This window comes from Rhodnius prolixus, unplaced genomic scaffold, assembly GCF_049639745.1.
Source record: "Rhodnius prolixus isolate KJV_2025 unplaced genomic scaffold, Rpr scaffold_9, whole genome shotgun sequence".
Classification (NCBI taxonomy): domain Eukaryota; kingdom Metazoa; phylum Arthropoda; class Insecta; order Hemiptera; family Reduviidae; genus Rhodnius; species Rhodnius prolixus.
This window is the reverse complement of record NW_027411604.1, coordinates 16610887-16629905: the sequence shown is the minus strand read 5'-3', so window position 1 is coordinate 16629905 and position 19019 is coordinate 16610887. Positions and strand designations below refer to the sequence as shown.

Here is a 19019-nt window from a genome sequence, read left to right as displayed (position 1 = left end):
CTTGGCCGCCTCAATAATATCATGCCATTCACCTCGCTCTTGGGCCGCTCTTCTCCATCTTCTTACGCCCAAATCTCCTAAATCCTGCTCAAACATTGTCGAGCCATCTCACTCGGCGCTTCCCTCTCCTTTTAGCCCCTCCTGGATGTCCAAGAAATAGTTTTCTGGCTATTCTTTTCTCTCCCCCAGTCGTTCCAAGTGACCTAACCATCTAATTCGTCCTTGTTTGATAAGGCCAACTAGGTCCTGATCAGCATAAAGGTCACTGACTTCCATGTTGGACCTTATCCTCCATCTGTCCACCCTTCCAGAATGGGGCCATATATTCTTCTTAAAATCTTCCGCTCCCAGACATTAAGAAGGCGCTCATCCTCCTTGGTAAGAGCCCACGTTTCGCTTCCGTACATTACATTTAGGATGCAAAATCGTTTTATAAGCACGCAATTTGGCTTCTCTCGATAGAGTTCTAAAGCGCATCACCTCCTGCAACGACCAGAAGCGCCTGCCATTATTCTCGCTTGTATATCCTTGCTATACAAGCTGTAACAAGCGTCCCTAAGTATTTGAAACTGTCCACACGGTCGTATTCATGTGAGACGAGGCTCACTTGACCCGCTACGCTGTCCCCAGTACAGTGTCTCGGTACACAACAAATACTTAGTTTTTTCTTTATTTACTTCCAAAGTTCCCGCCAGTGCAGCTTTACTTCGTGCCGTGATGAAAATGTCAACAGCGTATGCCAAGTGTTGGCTCAAACTATTGTAAATTGTACCATTTGGCCTTATATGTATAGCTCTTACAGCTTTCTCCAAAATTAAGTTAAAAAGAATAGGGGATATTGGATCGCCTTGTCTTAGGCCCTTGGAGATGCCAAAGATATCGGAGATATCTCCTTGTACCTTAACAAAGGCTTCTGTGTGTTGGAGAGTTATTCGCGTAAGCCATATAAGCTTTGATGTCCACATCTTCATGGTGTCTCCAATACAGACGGTACCTACGACTTGTTTCGTAGTCGTGGATGAACTCAATTTCACACTTCTTCATATTTTTGAGAGGCAGACTGTGGAAATTACCTTCAGAACCTTTGGAGAAGGAAGTTTGGGTAGAAAGAAGGGAGCATACGGTGCGGACTACAATTTTCCTCACCTTGCAGGAAGTAGTCTTTAGGACTCCGCGAATCCTGCTAATAATTAGAGAATCCAATCTTTTCAATCGTTGAAGTTCTTCGTCAAATTTTCAAAGGAATTCACTTTGTAACCTGCCAGAATCCTTCGTTACCTACCTCAGACCTAATTTCTATTCTCAATTTCTGATTATCTACAATAACTTAACAACCTATCCCAAATCTTACTGTCCAAGGCATATACAGGGTGTCCCAAGCTATATGGATAACGGCTTTTTCTCGGAAACTAAGATAGCTAGAAAAAAACTAAAAAATACGTGTTCCCTTAGTTTTTTTTGTTAGAAATCCAAATTTAATTTGTAAATTTTTTTCGGTGCTTCCAGAAGCGAGATACAGGCACCAACTTCATTTTTTCAAATGGTGCGGTTTTTATTTCAGAAATGGATTCCTCTATTTTTTTAAAGAAAAATTTACTCGAACGGTTTTTTTCTGTGAGCGATATTTTACAAGTTATGAATGAAAACATGATTCTTATAAGAAATGTCAAAATGATAATATTTTAACGGGTTTTTGCTTGAATAAGAAGAAAAGTACTATTTTATTATAAATTTTACTCCTCATTAATATTACAGATCATGCTCGAAATGGCCTCCACCATTAGAGTTGCATAGACATGCTCTTTCCTGTCAATTGTCCCTTACAGCCAAAGAAATAGATTCAGCTTTAACCGAGTTACAGGCATCTATTATTCTCTGTTTTAGTTCATCTACAGATGCAATTCCGGCTTGATTCTGATACACCTAGATTTAGTAAAGCTTTTAGATAAGCAGAAATAAGGAAAGAAAGAAAAAGTTATGAATAATCACCTTGTATAATGCCCTTCAAATTGCCTATCGAGATATCTCTTTACATGCCTGATAGTGTTATATCGACACGGGGAGCGATTCAGTGGCTACCATTTGACACCTATGGACTATTTCCTTTGGGAATACCTGAAAAACAAGGTGATTATTCATAACTTTTATCTTTCTTTTCTTATTTCTGCTTACCTAAAAGAAATATTTCTAGGAGAGATACAAAACTGGCTTGATCAACAAGACTTACTGTTTTTGTGGAAGTGTGACCTGGCGGATATCTTGAATAACGATTGTTATTTACTTTTACCCCATTTATGTACACATACAGGTTTTAAATCAAATAAAAAAAAAAATGTAAAAGAAAGTAAAAAGAAATTGCTGTTCTAAATTATCATTTGTGAAAATAGGAACTTCTTTTCAACTTACAAAAAAACAAATCACAATACGTAGTATTCAACTGACTGGAAGGTGGAAAATACATTCCTTAAAAAAAAGGAAATTTTAATGAGAGAGTGTAATTCTGATCCCTTCTCCTTAATTACGTAATCCAAACTTGTAATATGCAACTATTTGTGTGAGACTTCTGTTCCTACATTTTCTTTTGTGTATCTATCATTTTTTTTTGTATTTTTTTGTTTGTTTAATGTGAATATTTAGCAATCTAGATTGTAAAGGAATTGTAATTGTTTCATTGCTACTGTTTATCTCAGCACATCACTCTCTAAACTACAATCCCAATAAATATTACATTCCTCGATTCCTACCTTTGTTATTTTAATTTCTTTTCCTACTTTTCCCACAATATTAGTTTATGGTATTAAACAAAATTTATTAATGTACTAAAGAAAGCTTTTAATGTTTTATTTTTTTTTAACTTGAGTTGTTACATCATAACTAAACAACAACCTGGTGTGAACAAACGATTCTCTCTTACCTGTTAAAAATTATTATAAATGAAAAATAACCTTATACGCATACACCTTCTTCACCTTGTCCATGGAGAGATGTGTTATTGTTCTCAATGGTGAGAATTAGGACCTCTTTACTTCTTATTCACGGACTACCTTCATCATCTTATAGCAAGTTTCTTGATCAGTGAACTTAATCTCAACTAATAATAATCTATCCGTCGTAGTATGCAGGTTTCTATACTACTAGAATCGATTTCAGAATTATCCAACGATATTTATTGTTTCTATCTACCTGTATTTGTTTTAAGATGAATTCTCTCTTATCCATCTATTTGGTTCATATATTCTTATTTGCTTTACTTACTTTTTACATCTTGTTTCTAATAACTTATGTTTTCAATAGATCTTTTGCTAATTTCTTATTAGACTATTAGTATTGTATTCAATAATTATTTGTTGCCTAACTCGACAGTTGGTGCGGAATTGATTAGGATCCTAAATTAGTTTTTCCTATCTCAAAATCAGAATATAAATTTACAGCTTACCGCGATGTTTCGTTTTTGAAATAGTTTGCTCTCAGTTTCTGGGGGGAAAAAAACTGTTTTGAGTTCAAGGGAAAAATGTTTCCATTGAAAACTTGAATTTGAAAATTGGAGATGATCATTATTGTTACTTTTATCCGAGGGAAATTATTTAAACAATACGGTCAATAAATGTAAACAAATTTCTTATTTTCACTCCGACGTTTCAGTAAATATTTTACCTTCTTCAGGATACTATAAAATTTGTGAAGTTTAATGTTCAGCAAAACGTTGGTGACACAAAAAGAAATTTGTTTACAATATTTATTGACCGCACCTCAATAATTTCTCTAAAATAATCTAATAAAAACGGTCGAAATCCAAAAACCATCATTATTACTTTCCCTACGTAGTTATAGTAAGTATCACGCCCAGAAGGGCTTGAAACCTCTTTTAGTTACAGGAACTTAAAATCGATAGAAGAGGAAGTAAAAATTTAAATAAAATAAATATGAACGTTACTAAAAGGTTAAAGAAATATCGACGTTAAAATGCACTGTATTTTCGTCTGTTCAAGTGGCAATTGTCAAGAGGCGAAAGGTTATTAAATAATAAGCGACAGTCGGTTTGAAGCTTCAATCAAAGTGTGTTCCTGCATTCTGACATTTTACTCCTGAGATAGAAAACTCAATATCGTTCGGCAGCACATAAATTATCGCCTCTCCAAATAAAGCTCATATATTTGCTTACAAAAATAATTATTATATAATTGCAAAATTTATAATGCGGAAATGTTGCTTATTTAATTGAACTTAAAGATTCACCTGTACCAAGTATTAGAGAGTGTATTAGTGAATGTGATAGAGTACTAAATGTTATAGAAAGAGGGCGGTTTTTGTATTAATTTCACTATTTAATTTCAACCCGAGATAAATTATTTGCCTCTTACATTCTATTTTAAATATCATTTAGGTTGTTTTGAGTAGGAAGAACTCGCATCTTTACCTTTCATTCTAACCGGAGGGTTTTGTGTTTTTAAAAACAGAAACGTTGCAATATGCTCTGTTCTTATAGCCTCTAGGCATTGCAATTAGAATCTTATTCTGTAACATGGAGTCTGAGCAGGGTCATCGGAAAGATAGATGTTCCTCTGTGACTACCTGCTCTACCCTTACATCGTAGTGGTAAAACTTGATGACTTAAGAAGCTACAGAATACTAAGTAAACAAAATTTTAATTCCTTACTTGTAAGATTCTTTTAAACCTAGGTATTTTCTTTTTTGTAATTGATGTTCATTTTCTGTTATTCTCCATTTTGTTTCAAATTGTTGAAACTTAGAACTTTTATTAAATAACAATAAGATGATGACAATATTAGACTAGGCCATTATCCTATTCTAATTCTTATCATATATGAGTTATCCCTGCCGGCCTGTGGTTAGAGTTCTCTCGTTACAGGCAACACTGCCAAAAGCTTTAAGAGGCTCCTTGAAAGGAAATCTCTGTCACTGAAAAATATATTTTTTGTTAATAAATCATATTTTTAAACTTATGAAATTAAATTGGTTTGAATAAGTTTGATTGCATTTGTTAGAAAAAAGATTATACAACTAACATCAAAATAAAAGTTGTTATCACAGAAAAATTAATATATTATTAAATGATAGTGATTTTAAATTAATGTAAATCTTATCATTTAAAAACATTCCCACGGTGTCGATCACGTTGTACTTACTATAGTGTTATGAAATAACTATCTACAAAGTTTTATATTTTTTTATTCTTCGTCAATTTGTGATGTTGCTGAATATATTCTAGTAAATTCCATGATATTACGTGATTATGGCGATAACATTTTTATTAATTCATGATTATTTTCTTTAACTTAAGAACACTTAAGTGAATTACATGCAGTGGATTTTTTTTACCCTCGACTTACGTTATTCGTTGTTAATTATTTGTAAGAAATATTTTAATTGTTTCAAAAAAAACTTATTTGCTTCTCCTTTAATAATGTAAATGATAATATATTAATTATTTAATTAGGAAAGTAATGTTCTCTTAAAGGAAGAATTAATTATTAATTAACAAAGTTATTTTAGGAATGAAGTGTACCAAATTGTACCAAAATAATAATTCTAAATACCTTGTTAAAACATAATGATAATGAACGTTAAATAAATAGAGTTTTTTTGTTTTGTATTAAGATTTACAGTTCTCCAGTTTGACAGTCGGTTTAAATGATTTAAGCCTCGCCCAACCGCACCTGTACGTATAGAGCGGAAGCTTAATTGAGAGCACTTTTTTAAAGAAAGAGAAATTTCCAAAATCAACCTGTCACCTCTTTCCGTTTTGCGATTATTAATTATTGCATTTAGGCAAAAAAAAATATGTCAGCGAATATATAAAAACTTTTTAAAATAAGGACCATCTATAAAAAAGAAAAAGGATTTGTTTTGTTTTAAATTTCTAAATATTGAACAACTTTTTACTTTCGTGTACTCTACTACGAGGGTCGTTTGAAAAGTCCGTGCAAAGTCAGAGAGATAGCACCACTGGCGCGTATCGAGGTTATGTTTAGTTAGTAGCATCTCTTGGAAGAACACACACCAAGTTTCAGCCAGATCGGTCTATTTCTTTGTGTTTGGCATTCGCTTGAATCGAGGAAGTCGAGTGATTTTCAAAAAATGGACGAAAAAGAATTTCGTGTGTTGATTAAACACTACTTTATGAAAGGCAAAACGCCTTAGGAGACTAAAGAGAAGCTTGATAAACATTATGGTGACTCTGCACCTTCGATTAGAACAGTTTATAAGTGGTTTCAAAATTTTCGGAGTGGCCATATGGGCACAAGTGACGCTGAACGTTCTGGACGCTCTGTTGAAGTTACTACTCCAGAAATCATTGATAAAATCCATGATATGGTGATGGATGACAGAAGAGTGAAGGTGCGTGAGATTGCTAGTGCTGAGGGCATCTCGAATGAACGGGTACATAATATTTTGCATCAACATTTGGACATGACAAAGCTATCCGCAAGATGGGTGCCGCGATTGCTCACGCTTGACCAAAAACGAAATCATGTGAAGTGTTGCAAGGACGGTTTGCAGCTGTTCCAGAAGAATCCGCAGGACTTTAAGCATCGTTTCGTCACTGTGGATGAAACATGGATACATCACTGCACTCCTGAGACCAAAGAACAATCTAAACAATGGGTTACCAAGGGGGAATCTGCGCCAAAAAAGGCGAAGACCGTTCCTTCGGCCGAAAAGATTATGGCGACTGTCTTTTGGGATTCGCAAGGAATAATCCTCATCGACTATCTGGAAAAGGGTAAAACTATTACAGGTGCATATTATTCATCGTTATTGGACCGTTTGAAAACCGAGCTGCAAGAAAAACGCCCACGATTGGGCCACAAAAAAGTCCTTTTCCATCACGACAACGCACCAGCTCACACCTCAGCAGTTGTGGTCGCAAAATTAATGGAAATAGGGTTCCAACTCGTTTCACATCCCCCCTATTCTCCAGACTTGGCTCCCTCGGACTACTATTTGTTCCCTAATATGAAGAAATGGCTGGCGGGAAAAAGATTTTATTCAAACGAGGAGGTGATTGCAGAAACGAATGGCTATTTTTCAGACTTGGACAAATCCTATTATTCGGAAGGGATCAACTAACTAGAGCAGCGTTGGACGAAGTGTATAAGCCTAAAAGGAGACTATGTTGAAAAATAAAAAAGGTTTACCCCAAAAAATTAAGTAGTTTTTATTTTTGCACGGACATTTCAAACGACCCTCGTAAATGAGAAAAGGGTAGTCATGTTGTCATATAGATCGAACCAATATCACTTAGCCGCCTACTAAAATAATTTCAAGGCCCTTTTGCATCCCTAACGAACTTTTTTGATCTTAATGTTTCTGAGTTTCTGCAAAATGTTTTTTTTTTCGCTGAATGAAACATGTAAACAACTTCACATGTCAAAATTTTACTACCACAACCCCCTCTTTTTTTTAAACTGAGTGTAAAAATTTGTATGAATTTCAAAAAAACAAAAAATCGTGATCATTAGTTTTTACTATTATGTAAATAACCCGAATAGCATGCTATGCACGAAACACGGGGTTTTTGTACAGCTTTTATCTCCTTATTTATGATTTCAATAATTTAAACAAACAACATCCTTGAAAAGTTATTTCTTTACAATAACATGATTTGTAAGGTTAGATTGGGATGTAAATAAAATACATAAGGGCAATATTATTGATTGGGAAATGTTTATGTTAAAATGAGATATATATATATAGTTAGGAAATTCTAGCAAAAATCCTCGCTCCAATTTTCTGCACGTTTTCACGCCTTTTCTTCCTCACGATCAGGTAATTTTACTTGTAGACTCTATTCGAGGCAAACTTAGGTTATTTAATAATAAAGCTATGTTTGAATATTGTTGAGTTTGGCTAAATATAACTGAAAATTATGAAATAATGAACAAAACAATTATAGGTTCATATATTTACTGAGATGAAACTTTAGAACCGAGAAGTGCTCTTAACTAGAGTTCTTCAAACTTTCACGCACTTTGAGGAACCCTTGGAGCTCATGGTCTTTCTTGAAGGAACCTCATGTTTAGATTCAACGCAATCGAACTACAGGTGAGAGGCCGTATCCTCCTCTTCCTGACATAATCTGCACAACGGTTCCGAGCTGATAAGCCCCACCTTGCGCAGATGCTTCTTGAACCTATCGTGCCCCGTGAATAGGCCTGTAATCAGAGTAATCTGATTTCTGCCCAAACACAGGGTCTCTTTGGTTCTTTGTTTACACAACACGGGCATAACCCACTTGCTGTGTTTGACTCCAGGAAGCATCACCCAGTTCTTTTCGTGCTCCCTCCAATCTCTGAGAGCCGCACGAACCGAACCCCTGGTGATCCCCAGGACAGGCTCCGGACCGATGAAAGGAGTGTTAGCACCATTCCTGGCCAGATGATCAGCTTTTTCATTCCCTTCAATACCCACATGACCCGGCACCCATTCCAACCGAACTTTGTTGTGCCGCACCAGTAGTTCTAGGGCCTTCCTGCATTCCCAAACCTGGGAAGAGGTCATTCTGAAGGATTCAAGAGCCTTCAGTGCCGCCTAGCTGTCCGAAAAGATTCGAATCTCTCTATTTCTAGGTTCCATCCGCAGGTTTTCCCTCAGCACATAACCACATGTTTAAGTAGCAGATAAAAATAGTTTATCAAAGCTTTTTTATACTCAAATTCTTGTAACAAAGCAAAATTATTCTTGTAACCATATTTAATCTTAATACAAACATCTTATTAAGACAATGAATAGTGAGGTAGCGAATCAGGTTTAATTTTCTGGAATACATTTTATGAATAATTAACTTTTAAATTTTATAATAATTAATGCATCCTGATTGGTGAATAAAAAAGCACGTGATTTCAAGATGTTATTTTATCTATAAAATATTTATTTATATTAATTTTTTACAATCAACTGCCTTTTAATAGGCAATTTATATTAATATTGCAATTTTTACTTAATATTATTATTAATTTACGTAATATTTTAATAAGACAGTCCACTACCTCGTTCATACATGAAAAATTCCTTGTGTAGATGATTTCCATTTTCCCCTGATCTAGGGAAACCCATAGGAACCCATTTTTCCAGAAATCCCCTCCTGCCTCAAAAATCTAGTAAAGTGGTAGGGTACAGTTCCTGTTGTGGTTTTTTTTTCTTTATCTTCTTTTTGGTTTTACATCTTGGAATAGTAGCAACTGTAAATTATAGTGGAATATAAGTGCAGAGTATTTGTTTGAACTTTGTTCTGTTGTTGTTAATAAATCAAATAAAGCTAGTGATTTGAAAGAGTTACTTGTACGTAACACTGTGAACACTAACGTGGTAGCTGTTCTAGTCATATATTCTGTTAAAATTATAGATTTATACTAAAAATAGATTTGTTTCTTAGTTTGATACAATTCCATTTCAATAATTCGGCAACATGGAAGAATTAGTCGGTTAGTTTTTCATTTTTCTTTTCATATTTTTATTTATTTTAATGAAATCTTCTTGGGGAATTTCCTAACTTATGGATTTTCTTCAATAAATTATTGATGGCTAGTTGAACAGCAATTAATGACATGTTTTTTGACCAATTTCTCCAAATAATAATACCTAAAAATGAAATACTTTTTTTATTCTATCTTAAGTTTATTTTAGTTTAACATTGTGTCTCTAGGATTTTTCTAGTTTTTCGTTTGGGAAATGGATCCAATAGTTTTCTTTTAACTTTTTTAACTTCTATTTCTTCTAACTAAATGCTTATCAGTCGGCTGTTAAACAGGAAAATTATTTAATTGATCCAACTCCTCGAAGTATTAGATTGTGCGGCATGAGTTATAATTTTGAAGTCCTTATCTTTGGCAGAAAATTCTACGTATAAGTTAATAAAAATAGAAGTTCTAAAGGTTTCTAGCTTTTCTTTAGTTTCAAAATAAGCTGTCAAAGTCATAGATTTCATTGCCCTAAAAACTACAAGTTACAGAGGGGAGGGTGTTTTATGGTTATGCAATTTATCAAATATGATTACCAAAGGATTCTGTTCAGATTGGATGTTATTGAAAGACAGATCATCACTGTAGAACAACAATCTACTTGTCCAGGTCGTCATGGGTGTGATTTTCTTGCTCCTTTTTAAGAAATGAACGTAGATTTCAGAAATAATTAAGGAAAGAAGGACCAATTGTTTGATGGAACTCTTGCGAAAGGTATATTCTCTACTTAGTTTTATTTGAATTGTGCAACTACTCTTCAATCTAGTCTTTTTTTTGAGAAATTTTGTAGTTGATAGAATTATATCTAATGTGTTTTTCTTTTTAAGTGAATTTTACATTTACTTTTCATTGTAATTAATTTCGCAATCAAATTAGAATAAAATTAGATATCTGGCACTCACATGACTTACGTAGTTTACGTAATAAATTTTTTTAAATAACTTTATAATAAACTAATTGCAACACAATGTAAACAAATAAAATAAAATTATACATGAATTGCAGATTTAAAAGTACTAAATAGATTCTCTAGAAATATGTATGCCGTTCTGTCCAAAAAAGTATTTTCTTGTGGGTACTACCACCTCTCTGTAGATTAGTTTGTTCGATACAAACCACGATATTCTAAAAATGATAAGGAGCACTTTATTTTGGAAAATCTGGAATAATTTAATAAATTAGAATATTTGTTGTTCCAGGCTAAATTACTCTAAAAAAAATTATGTTTCAAATTAATATTTTTATAAAACTTCAAATTAATATGAATTTAAATTTTGCAGAATAAATATAACTACCACACCTTGTGGCTGTGCTGTGTTGGCCATATCAAATTTTACATCCGTTTTCATTAGCTTGGTTTTTACTGCGTAGTAACCAAAGCGATATATGATCCTGCCTCTCCCATATATGTAACATGAACACCATGGCAAACAGAAAAGATATGCGTAATTCTACCCATCTGGTGTTTATATATATATACTCGTACATAAAATAACCTGCTGCATACTGTCTTCAACCTCATCGTTCTCTCTTGGCAGATATAATTAATACTAAAATAATACTTGTATTTCAAAACCATATTCTATTCCCGCTCTAAATGTTTATTTAAATAGGATAAATGGTCACTCTATATATGGGTAACGCATAGTGAATCATATTTCCAACGTTGGGTAGCGCAATAGTGCATTGTGTTAAGAGATGATAGTGTATATAACCATGAAATGCTTCTTACGTTTCTCCATTATAACATATTCTATGAAAAACAATCTTGCCATAGTTTACTTTTATATGCCCATATCATTAGGAAAATACAGTATTAACTATGATTAAATAGCATACGATTTCTTTATAGTATCCACTTACACACGCATTTAGACGTACATAATTACACCTAAAATATTCTTATCTTGGACAATTCTTTGCGTGACGGTAAATTGTTTTTGAGAAAATTACGATACTGTAATTGATTGTCCTTCTCTTCTAATCTCAGCTGCATAAATGTACAACTCTCTCTGTACTAGCTCTGTCAGAAAAACTGTGGCCAGTTTTCCCTAGGCTTATCAAGATATTATTATGTCTCAGAGTGAATCGTACAACTTGATTCTCCATTTTACTTTTTTCGAGATGTCTGAAAACTGCACAGAGTGATTATCTTTATGTATTTATTTATTAATAACTGTTTATTATTATTTTTTTTGTATTTATGGCGCGTCAAATGTCTGAGGTCATTAGAGGCCGGAACTTTATGCAGTGTACTCCGGACAGTATTCTCTGGTTACAGACAGTACTGTCCAACATAGGACAGTAAAGAAGCTCCTAGGAAGAGAAAATCTAAGAACCTGCAGCTGGCTTCGAACCCGTCTCTATCCATCTAATTACCTTCATTTTGTTTGTAACACATTCACAGAAACAATGTGATTTAGAAAGTGATTGGGTTATATTATATTCTGGATGAAGAAATAGTTTTAAACTGAAAATACTTCGTTCAATAAAAAGTAATGCAGTTACATCACACGATTCGAACCTTTTCCCTATAATAAAATTATGAGTGTTCTCGCAGTAGCATAAATATAACGTAGAGAAGCTCAGTTTAAACCATAATTCAAAATGTAATAGACCACCTAATCTCCCAGTAAGACGTTTTTACTGTCGGGCATTTATTTGGTTGTAGGTGATGTGTAGGGCTCGCTAGTGCTTGGCAAGAACAGCTACTTCTTACCGCCTTTTACCGGCTACAGTCTTGGACATCTCTACGCTATCATGTTATCATCCTAATCAAATTAAAGTGACCTTAATTATAGCATATTAATGCAAAAAATGTTTAAATTAACGCTCTATCAAAATTAATTAATTAGAAGATTAATCCACCCTCGCTGAAAGAAGAACAACGTGCAAGTTACCTAATTGATGAAAAGAGCAAAAATAGCTCACGAATATCCAGTTACCAGGAAGGAAACGGTCATGAGTGGGTGAGGTTCTATTTCCTGTTTAAAAAAAAACACTTCTGTGTTTTTTTTTACAATCATTCGTTGCAAATGGTCGCAGATGAAAGCACAGAATGCATTTTTTTTCTCTCTTTTTCTAATAAAGTTATGTGCAACGTAGCGTTCACCTCTTGTACAGATGCGTGCCCTAAACCTTCTTAAGTTGCAAGCTATTTCTTATCAGATTTAACCTTTCTGACATTGTAATCACTCATTAAAGGAAAAGCTATTTTATTACAGCTCTTATGCTCACATTTCACTGAGATTGTTATCTCAAATTTTATTTATCTCCAGCGTCTTCATTAAAATTCTAATCGCCTTTTCAGGGATCCTTTTTCTTACTTTAATTAGATAATACGATGTTTAAAAATGCTTAACATAAAAATTAATCAGAATAATTTGATAGAATAAAATGCATGAAATTTAATAACATTACATACTATAAAATGGTTACATTCTTCGCTCATATCGAATTGGACAGAACTTTTTAAAACGTGACATACTCAGTGATAACATAGACTTTACCTTGGCTTCATAAATACAAATTTTTATAGTACGAATAAAAATGTTTTCAATCTGTGTGACAATTTTGCGACTGACTATGAGTATTTTATGCTTTGCCGAAATGTTTGTAAACCCAACAACTATGATAGAAAATTCGCTATATTAGAAAGAAAATTGTTAAAAAAATAGCAATTTTATTTATTAAAATTCTAACTCAACTACTAAGAAAAAAAATGCATCCAAACAACTCTACTACTGCACAGAACCGCTTGCACTTATGTCCAAGAGGAAGCTAAGAACTTGGTTTTAGATTTTAGGCTTCAGCATTGTAATAAAACAATTTTCTAAAAAACAAATCGGATGTTAATTTTTAAAAAGAGAAACATTTTATTTATAATAAATGAACAATTTATACATTTTTAATAAATAAAGTGAAATTATTGTTTCAGACTTACAGCTTGCCGCCGAACTTGGCAAGACACTATTGGAACGTAACAAAGAACTAGAGACTGCTCTGAGGCACCATCAAAACATAGTTGAAGATCAGGCACAAGAAATTGAGGTATTTTTTTTTTTTTTTTTAACAATAGCTATTGTTTTTAATGAGATATTTCAAAGATGTCTTAAATGAAAGCTCAGGAAAATGTAAGGTAAAATACGACGGAAAAATACCGAATTGGGTTCCAGTTCGTCTAGATTTCTACTTGTTTTGTCTCTGTTACATAGATTTAAGGCTAAAGCTAAAGTATACATATAAGGTAGCCTTATTTTGGAAAATGTAAGGTAAAATACGACGGAAAAATTCCGAATTGGGTTCCAGTTCGTCAGATTTGTACTTGTTTTGTCTCTGTTGTCTAGTTTTGAGGCCAAAGCTAAAGTACACATAAAGGGTAGCCTTCTTTTGGAAAGTGTAAAGCAAAATACGACGGAAAAATACCGAATTGGGTTCCAGTTCGTCTAGATTTCTACTTGTTTTGTCTCTGTTACATAGATTTAAGGCTAAAGCTAAAGTATACATATAAGGTAGCCTTATTTTGGAAAATGTAGGGTAAAATACGACGGAAAAATTCCGAATTGGGTTCCAGTTCGTCAAGATTTGTACTTGTTTTGTCTCTGTTGTCTAGTTTTGAGGCCAAAGCTTAAGTACACATAAAGGGTAGCCTTCTTTTGGAAAGTGTAAAGCAAAATACGACGGAAAAATACCGAATTGGGTTCCAGTTCGTCTAGATTTCTACTTGTTTTGTCTCTGTTACATAGATTTAAGGCTAAAGCTAAAGTATACATATAAGGTAGCCTTATTTTGGAAAATGTAAGGTAAAATACGACGGAAAAATTCCGAATTGGGTTCCAGTTCGTCAAGATTTGTACTTGTTTTGTCTCTGTTGTCTAGTTTTGAGGCCAAAGCTAAAGTACACATAAAGGGTAGCCTTCTTTTAGAAAGTGTAAAGCAAAATACGACGGGAAAATAGCGAATTGGGTTTCAGTTCGTCCAGATTTCTACTTGTTTTGTCTCTGTAAACTAGATTTGAGGCCAAAGCTAAAGTATACATAAAGGGTAGCCTTCTTTTGGAAAGTGTAAAGTAAAATACGACGGAAAAATACCGAATTGGCTTCCAGTTCGTCTAGATTTCTACTTGTTTTGTCTCGTGATATCTAGTTTTAAGGCCAAAGCTAAAATATTCATGAAGGGTTGCCTTCTTTTGGAAAATGTCAAGTAAAATACGACGGAAAAATTCCGAATTGGCTTCCAGTTCGGCTAGATTTCTTTTTGTTTTGTCTCTGGTATCTAGTTTTAAGGCCAAAGCTAGAATATGCTTAAATCGTGATTTAGGAATGGCTGTGAATTAATAATAACTAAACAACATTTGGAAAGTATATACTAAATATTGTTGGCCGCCTTATATTTTGAAGTGTAATACATTGTTACTACAATTTTAATAATATTAAAAAACAAACAAAAACCTATTAGAGAGTTAGGGAATTAAGAATATATAATCATATGTAGAAACTTAATTAATAAATAAGAGCTAAAATTATTCTTATTTATTCATAAAGTTGAGGAAATATAATTACACCAAGTTGAATGGCAAAAGTGACCGAACGCATGAAGCAATAAAAAATACAGTTCATTAACCTTTGCCATCTTTCCAATTACCACAGTGAGAATCTTATTGTTTATATTTCTTTTATTATTGTATTATTTTGTGGCCGCAGGCCCAACATTGTTATAAACTAGAACAATACATTTTGTATAATAACCAGTGAGTCTTCATCATTGGCTATTCTTTGTATTAAAGGTAATACCCTTTCCCAATTGACTGGTGTATGCAGATATAATTACACTGACCTATGACACATACACTTGCTTACAAATAATGGTGGAGGCAATGTCTTTTTTGTGATATTCAATAATTTTGAAGTATACACCAATATTAAATGAATATTAGCTGGGCTGCAAAATCTCGCTTAAGAGATCTTAAAATCTAAGAGATATAAGTGCAAAATTTTCTTCCGAATTGGAGCAACATATTTAATTACCTGTAAAATTGAACAGGTAAAAAAAATGGGTACTAAGAGATGACATTTTAGAACAGAAACTCAAATACTGCACAACACTCTCCTAAATTACATTTTAACCAAACATTTTTCAAGTAAAATTGATGGATATTTTCCATTTTGGTTGTTAGTACATTAACTTTAAGGAGACCAGCTGAAACTTTAAGGAGACCAGCTGAGAAAAAAGATAAAATCGTGGGAAAAACTGAAAATATGCATTAAACTTAAGGGGAATGTAGGGTACCTTCATCATCATACCTTGATCAGCGCCGTGCGTCCCGGCTCCTCCTTGATCAGCATCCTCATAGAGTCATAAGCTTAAAGTAATTATAGTAGTAAATGATTAATTTATTTTTAATATACAGTTTTATGCTTTAAGAGTTCAGGTTGCTTCAATTATTTGGTAAAGATGTTAGAAATAATCTTGATAAAGGGACAGTTTCCTTATTGTGTGCAGAAGGACCTTCTTGTTTTTTTAAAGGGAAAAAGTAATGCTCCTATTTTTCGATCCAAATTCCACCCCGAAGAAATTTTGGGTTCGCTCGTGGAAGTATAATTATCAGTGGCGTTCAATCCCTGTTAATCCTTATATTTTTCGTTTTCTATGTATTCTGTTTTCTCACCCACACAAATACAGTAATCATTCCCTAAAACTCATTGATTACTGATTGATTGTTATTATAACTCTTTAACAAAAACTTAGAGTTTAAAATGTTAAGTATAAGGGTTGATTAAACGACAAAAGGTACACAAATCAGCAAGTACCCAACATTTCATTAATACGTACTTCATTGTTATCATTTAAGAAATTTTACTGCATTAACTTGTCATTAATATTTTTTAGAATTTATTAGATGTCACGGCCACTTCATTTATAATAATTTTTTTTTGTGAAAATAATAATAAAATGTATATTTTTTCATCATAACTAAATAGAAGCTTATTTTAACTCTATTCCAAAGTATTTTTCTCTATTATGCACTTTATTCTGCGTAATCACATACACATGCACATTAAAATGAGAAAAACAAAGGTAGTTCTGATTACTATTTAACTTTTAATCACGAAGTTAGAACAAAATTTGAATCTTCAATTCGTTTAACAGAAGTAATTGAGAGCACAAATAACACACAGTTAATAACAAGTAAATTATTTAACAATAATTATTCATTTCAACAGTTGTAATTTAATGTAGTCCCTTTAATTGAGTACTTGCAGTAAAATACTTTAATAATTAACTGTTCTAAAGATGTGCATATCTTATCTATTTTATATTCCATATACTTATACATATAAGATTGTGGAAAGAACACCTAGATTAAGAATGTAGTTGAAGAAAACTATATTGTTCAATATTAACCCAGATTAATAACTGCCTATTATTTTTAACCCTTTACTACATAATAATAATCACTTTAATCGAAGAATGAACTTAAACCGACGATTGTTATTTAAAAACTAAATTCCCTAAAACTCATTGATTACTGATTGATTGTTATTATAATAAACATTATATTGGTTCGGTAAGAAGCAATAAAAGTGTTTATTGGTTGGACGATTCAGATCTTTCTGCTTAATTAAGCAATCAGTACAATATTTATTGAAGAAAATTGTGCTTCTTAGCCACCGCCAACTAGCACAACGTGTAACATTCACTAAATCGTTTCTCAAATAACTTATGAATTGTCTAAGACCCTCAGTGCTGTAGAGAATCAATAAGTTGCTCGGCTTTGACCCAAACTTTACTGTCAGGTTCCTAGAGACTGCTAAATCAAAATATCCAATTTTTATTTCCCGAAATAATTATCATTTAGAACAATTTTTAAACACCACTTTAATTTGAACTGTGTGAATCTCATAATACATATTTCTGATTGTAACTAAATAAATCTACAAGAAAGAATTACTTACCATACTATTTTTTTAACTTTACATTACAACAAAAAATTATTTCAACCGTTAATTATTATTTATTTAAATATTTTGCAGTATCTTCGTAAACAGACGGCCGCTTTGAGAGAAGTAAATGATTCTAGGCTAAGAATCTACGAACAGCTTGAAGTAAGCATACAAGAATTAGAAACTAGCAATCATCGTCTGGCGACACAAAATGCGAGCGACAAAAAACATATTGCCAGGTAAGAGAACGTTTATGCTAATTGTACTTAAAAGGAAGTTGTTATAACTATGTAAATGAGAAGGTATACCCAATTATTTCATTTCAGTTTCTCACCTATATCTTGAACAAGTGAAAGGTTTAAATGTTTTTAGTTTGCAATTTAAATTATAACATTTACTTTCAAATTTCCTCCCTCTGTTAGGAAATAATGCCTCTCGGCCTAACACATGTTTTAATTCGTACGTTATCCATCTAAATTCGATTGGATAATATTTGAGTTAACACAAAAAAGTCAAAAAACAATTAGTTATCTTTTAATATTTTTATTATCATTTCTTTCAATTCTACATATATAAATCTTATTGACAATAGTCATAAAACTTTTCTTTACTGCTCATGAAATTGTCCTTCTAGATTAATTACGCAATAAAACTTAGATTACTTGAGGGAACAAAGTATCAACTACTTTCATAGTAGTATCTCATTCTACCAGTTCATCATGTTGGATGTCACCCTATACTGTAAAGAATGTCATGCAGTAAATTGACCGTGTCATTTCAATTCACACAACTCTATTTTCAACGCTTAAAACTTAAGTGTACTAAAAAAAAAAAAATCCTTAGAATTATTTCATTAAAACCGTTATAAAGTCATAAAACGGGAGTTAAAAAAATTGAAATACATTTAGATAAGTGAAACATTAACGAATAAAAACATTTATTTATAGTTTTGTTTGTTAAGTGAATAGAAAATCATTCGACTAGAAAATTATGTAATTATTCAACCATGACTAAGTTGTTTTGGCTTCTATTGGACGAAAGAAGTAATTTTTACGTCTTAATTTAGGATGAATACTCTATATTAACTTAATAGGGTTTTTTTCTTATTTTGTATAAAATCTTGAATGACAAGAGCTTACAATGCAGAAGGTTATCTTGATGCTGGTTAGTAACTTAATAATGTTTTATTTATTACCGCAGATAATATTTATTATCTGTTAGTTGGACTGAATAATTATGTGAAGTTTGGTTCGACTTATTGTCGCATTTTTCTTGTTAACTCTGCATACTTACCGCAAAGTAGAGCCGAAACGTATGGCAATTTCAAACAAAGAAGTTGTTTATTTCTTAACCCAACAAAGTGCTACTTGAAATATGTAGATAAGGAGAAAAAGTAAAGCTTAACGAGAAACTCATACTTTCGAATTTGTTTTTTTATTGTTTAATAAAGCATGTAAATTTATTTAATCTAGCCTACCTTAAAAATGAACCTTTTTTCCTTAAAAATTCCATCACTCTTGCCTTTGCAAGACTCTTAAGAGAAGTATAGGATGATTCTGAAGACTGAATTCTTACTGTATTGTAGTTTATTGTA

The 19019-nt window shown here is 32.6% G+C and overlaps 1 protein-coding gene across 8 annotated transcripts in view; it reads left to right on the top strand.

Annotated features, from left to right (window-relative positions):
* Positions 1-19019, top strand: part of Cen (cerebellar degeneration-related protein 2-like) — a 127704-nt gene that overhangs the window by 97676 nt on the left and 11009 nt on the right. For 7 of the 8 annotated variants that reach the window (XM_074128680.1, XM_074128682.1, XM_074128677.1 and 4 more), the window contains exons 2-3: positions 13420-13532; positions 17516-17664. In XM_074128680.1, coding sequence (XP_073984781.1) covers positions 13420-13532; positions 17516-17664 — 262 coding nt within the window. Of the gene's footprint in view, positions 1-9288; positions 9447-13419; positions 13533-17515; positions 17665-19019 lie in introns of those variants that run through there. The other variant, XM_074128681.1, reaches the window with a different exon arrangement.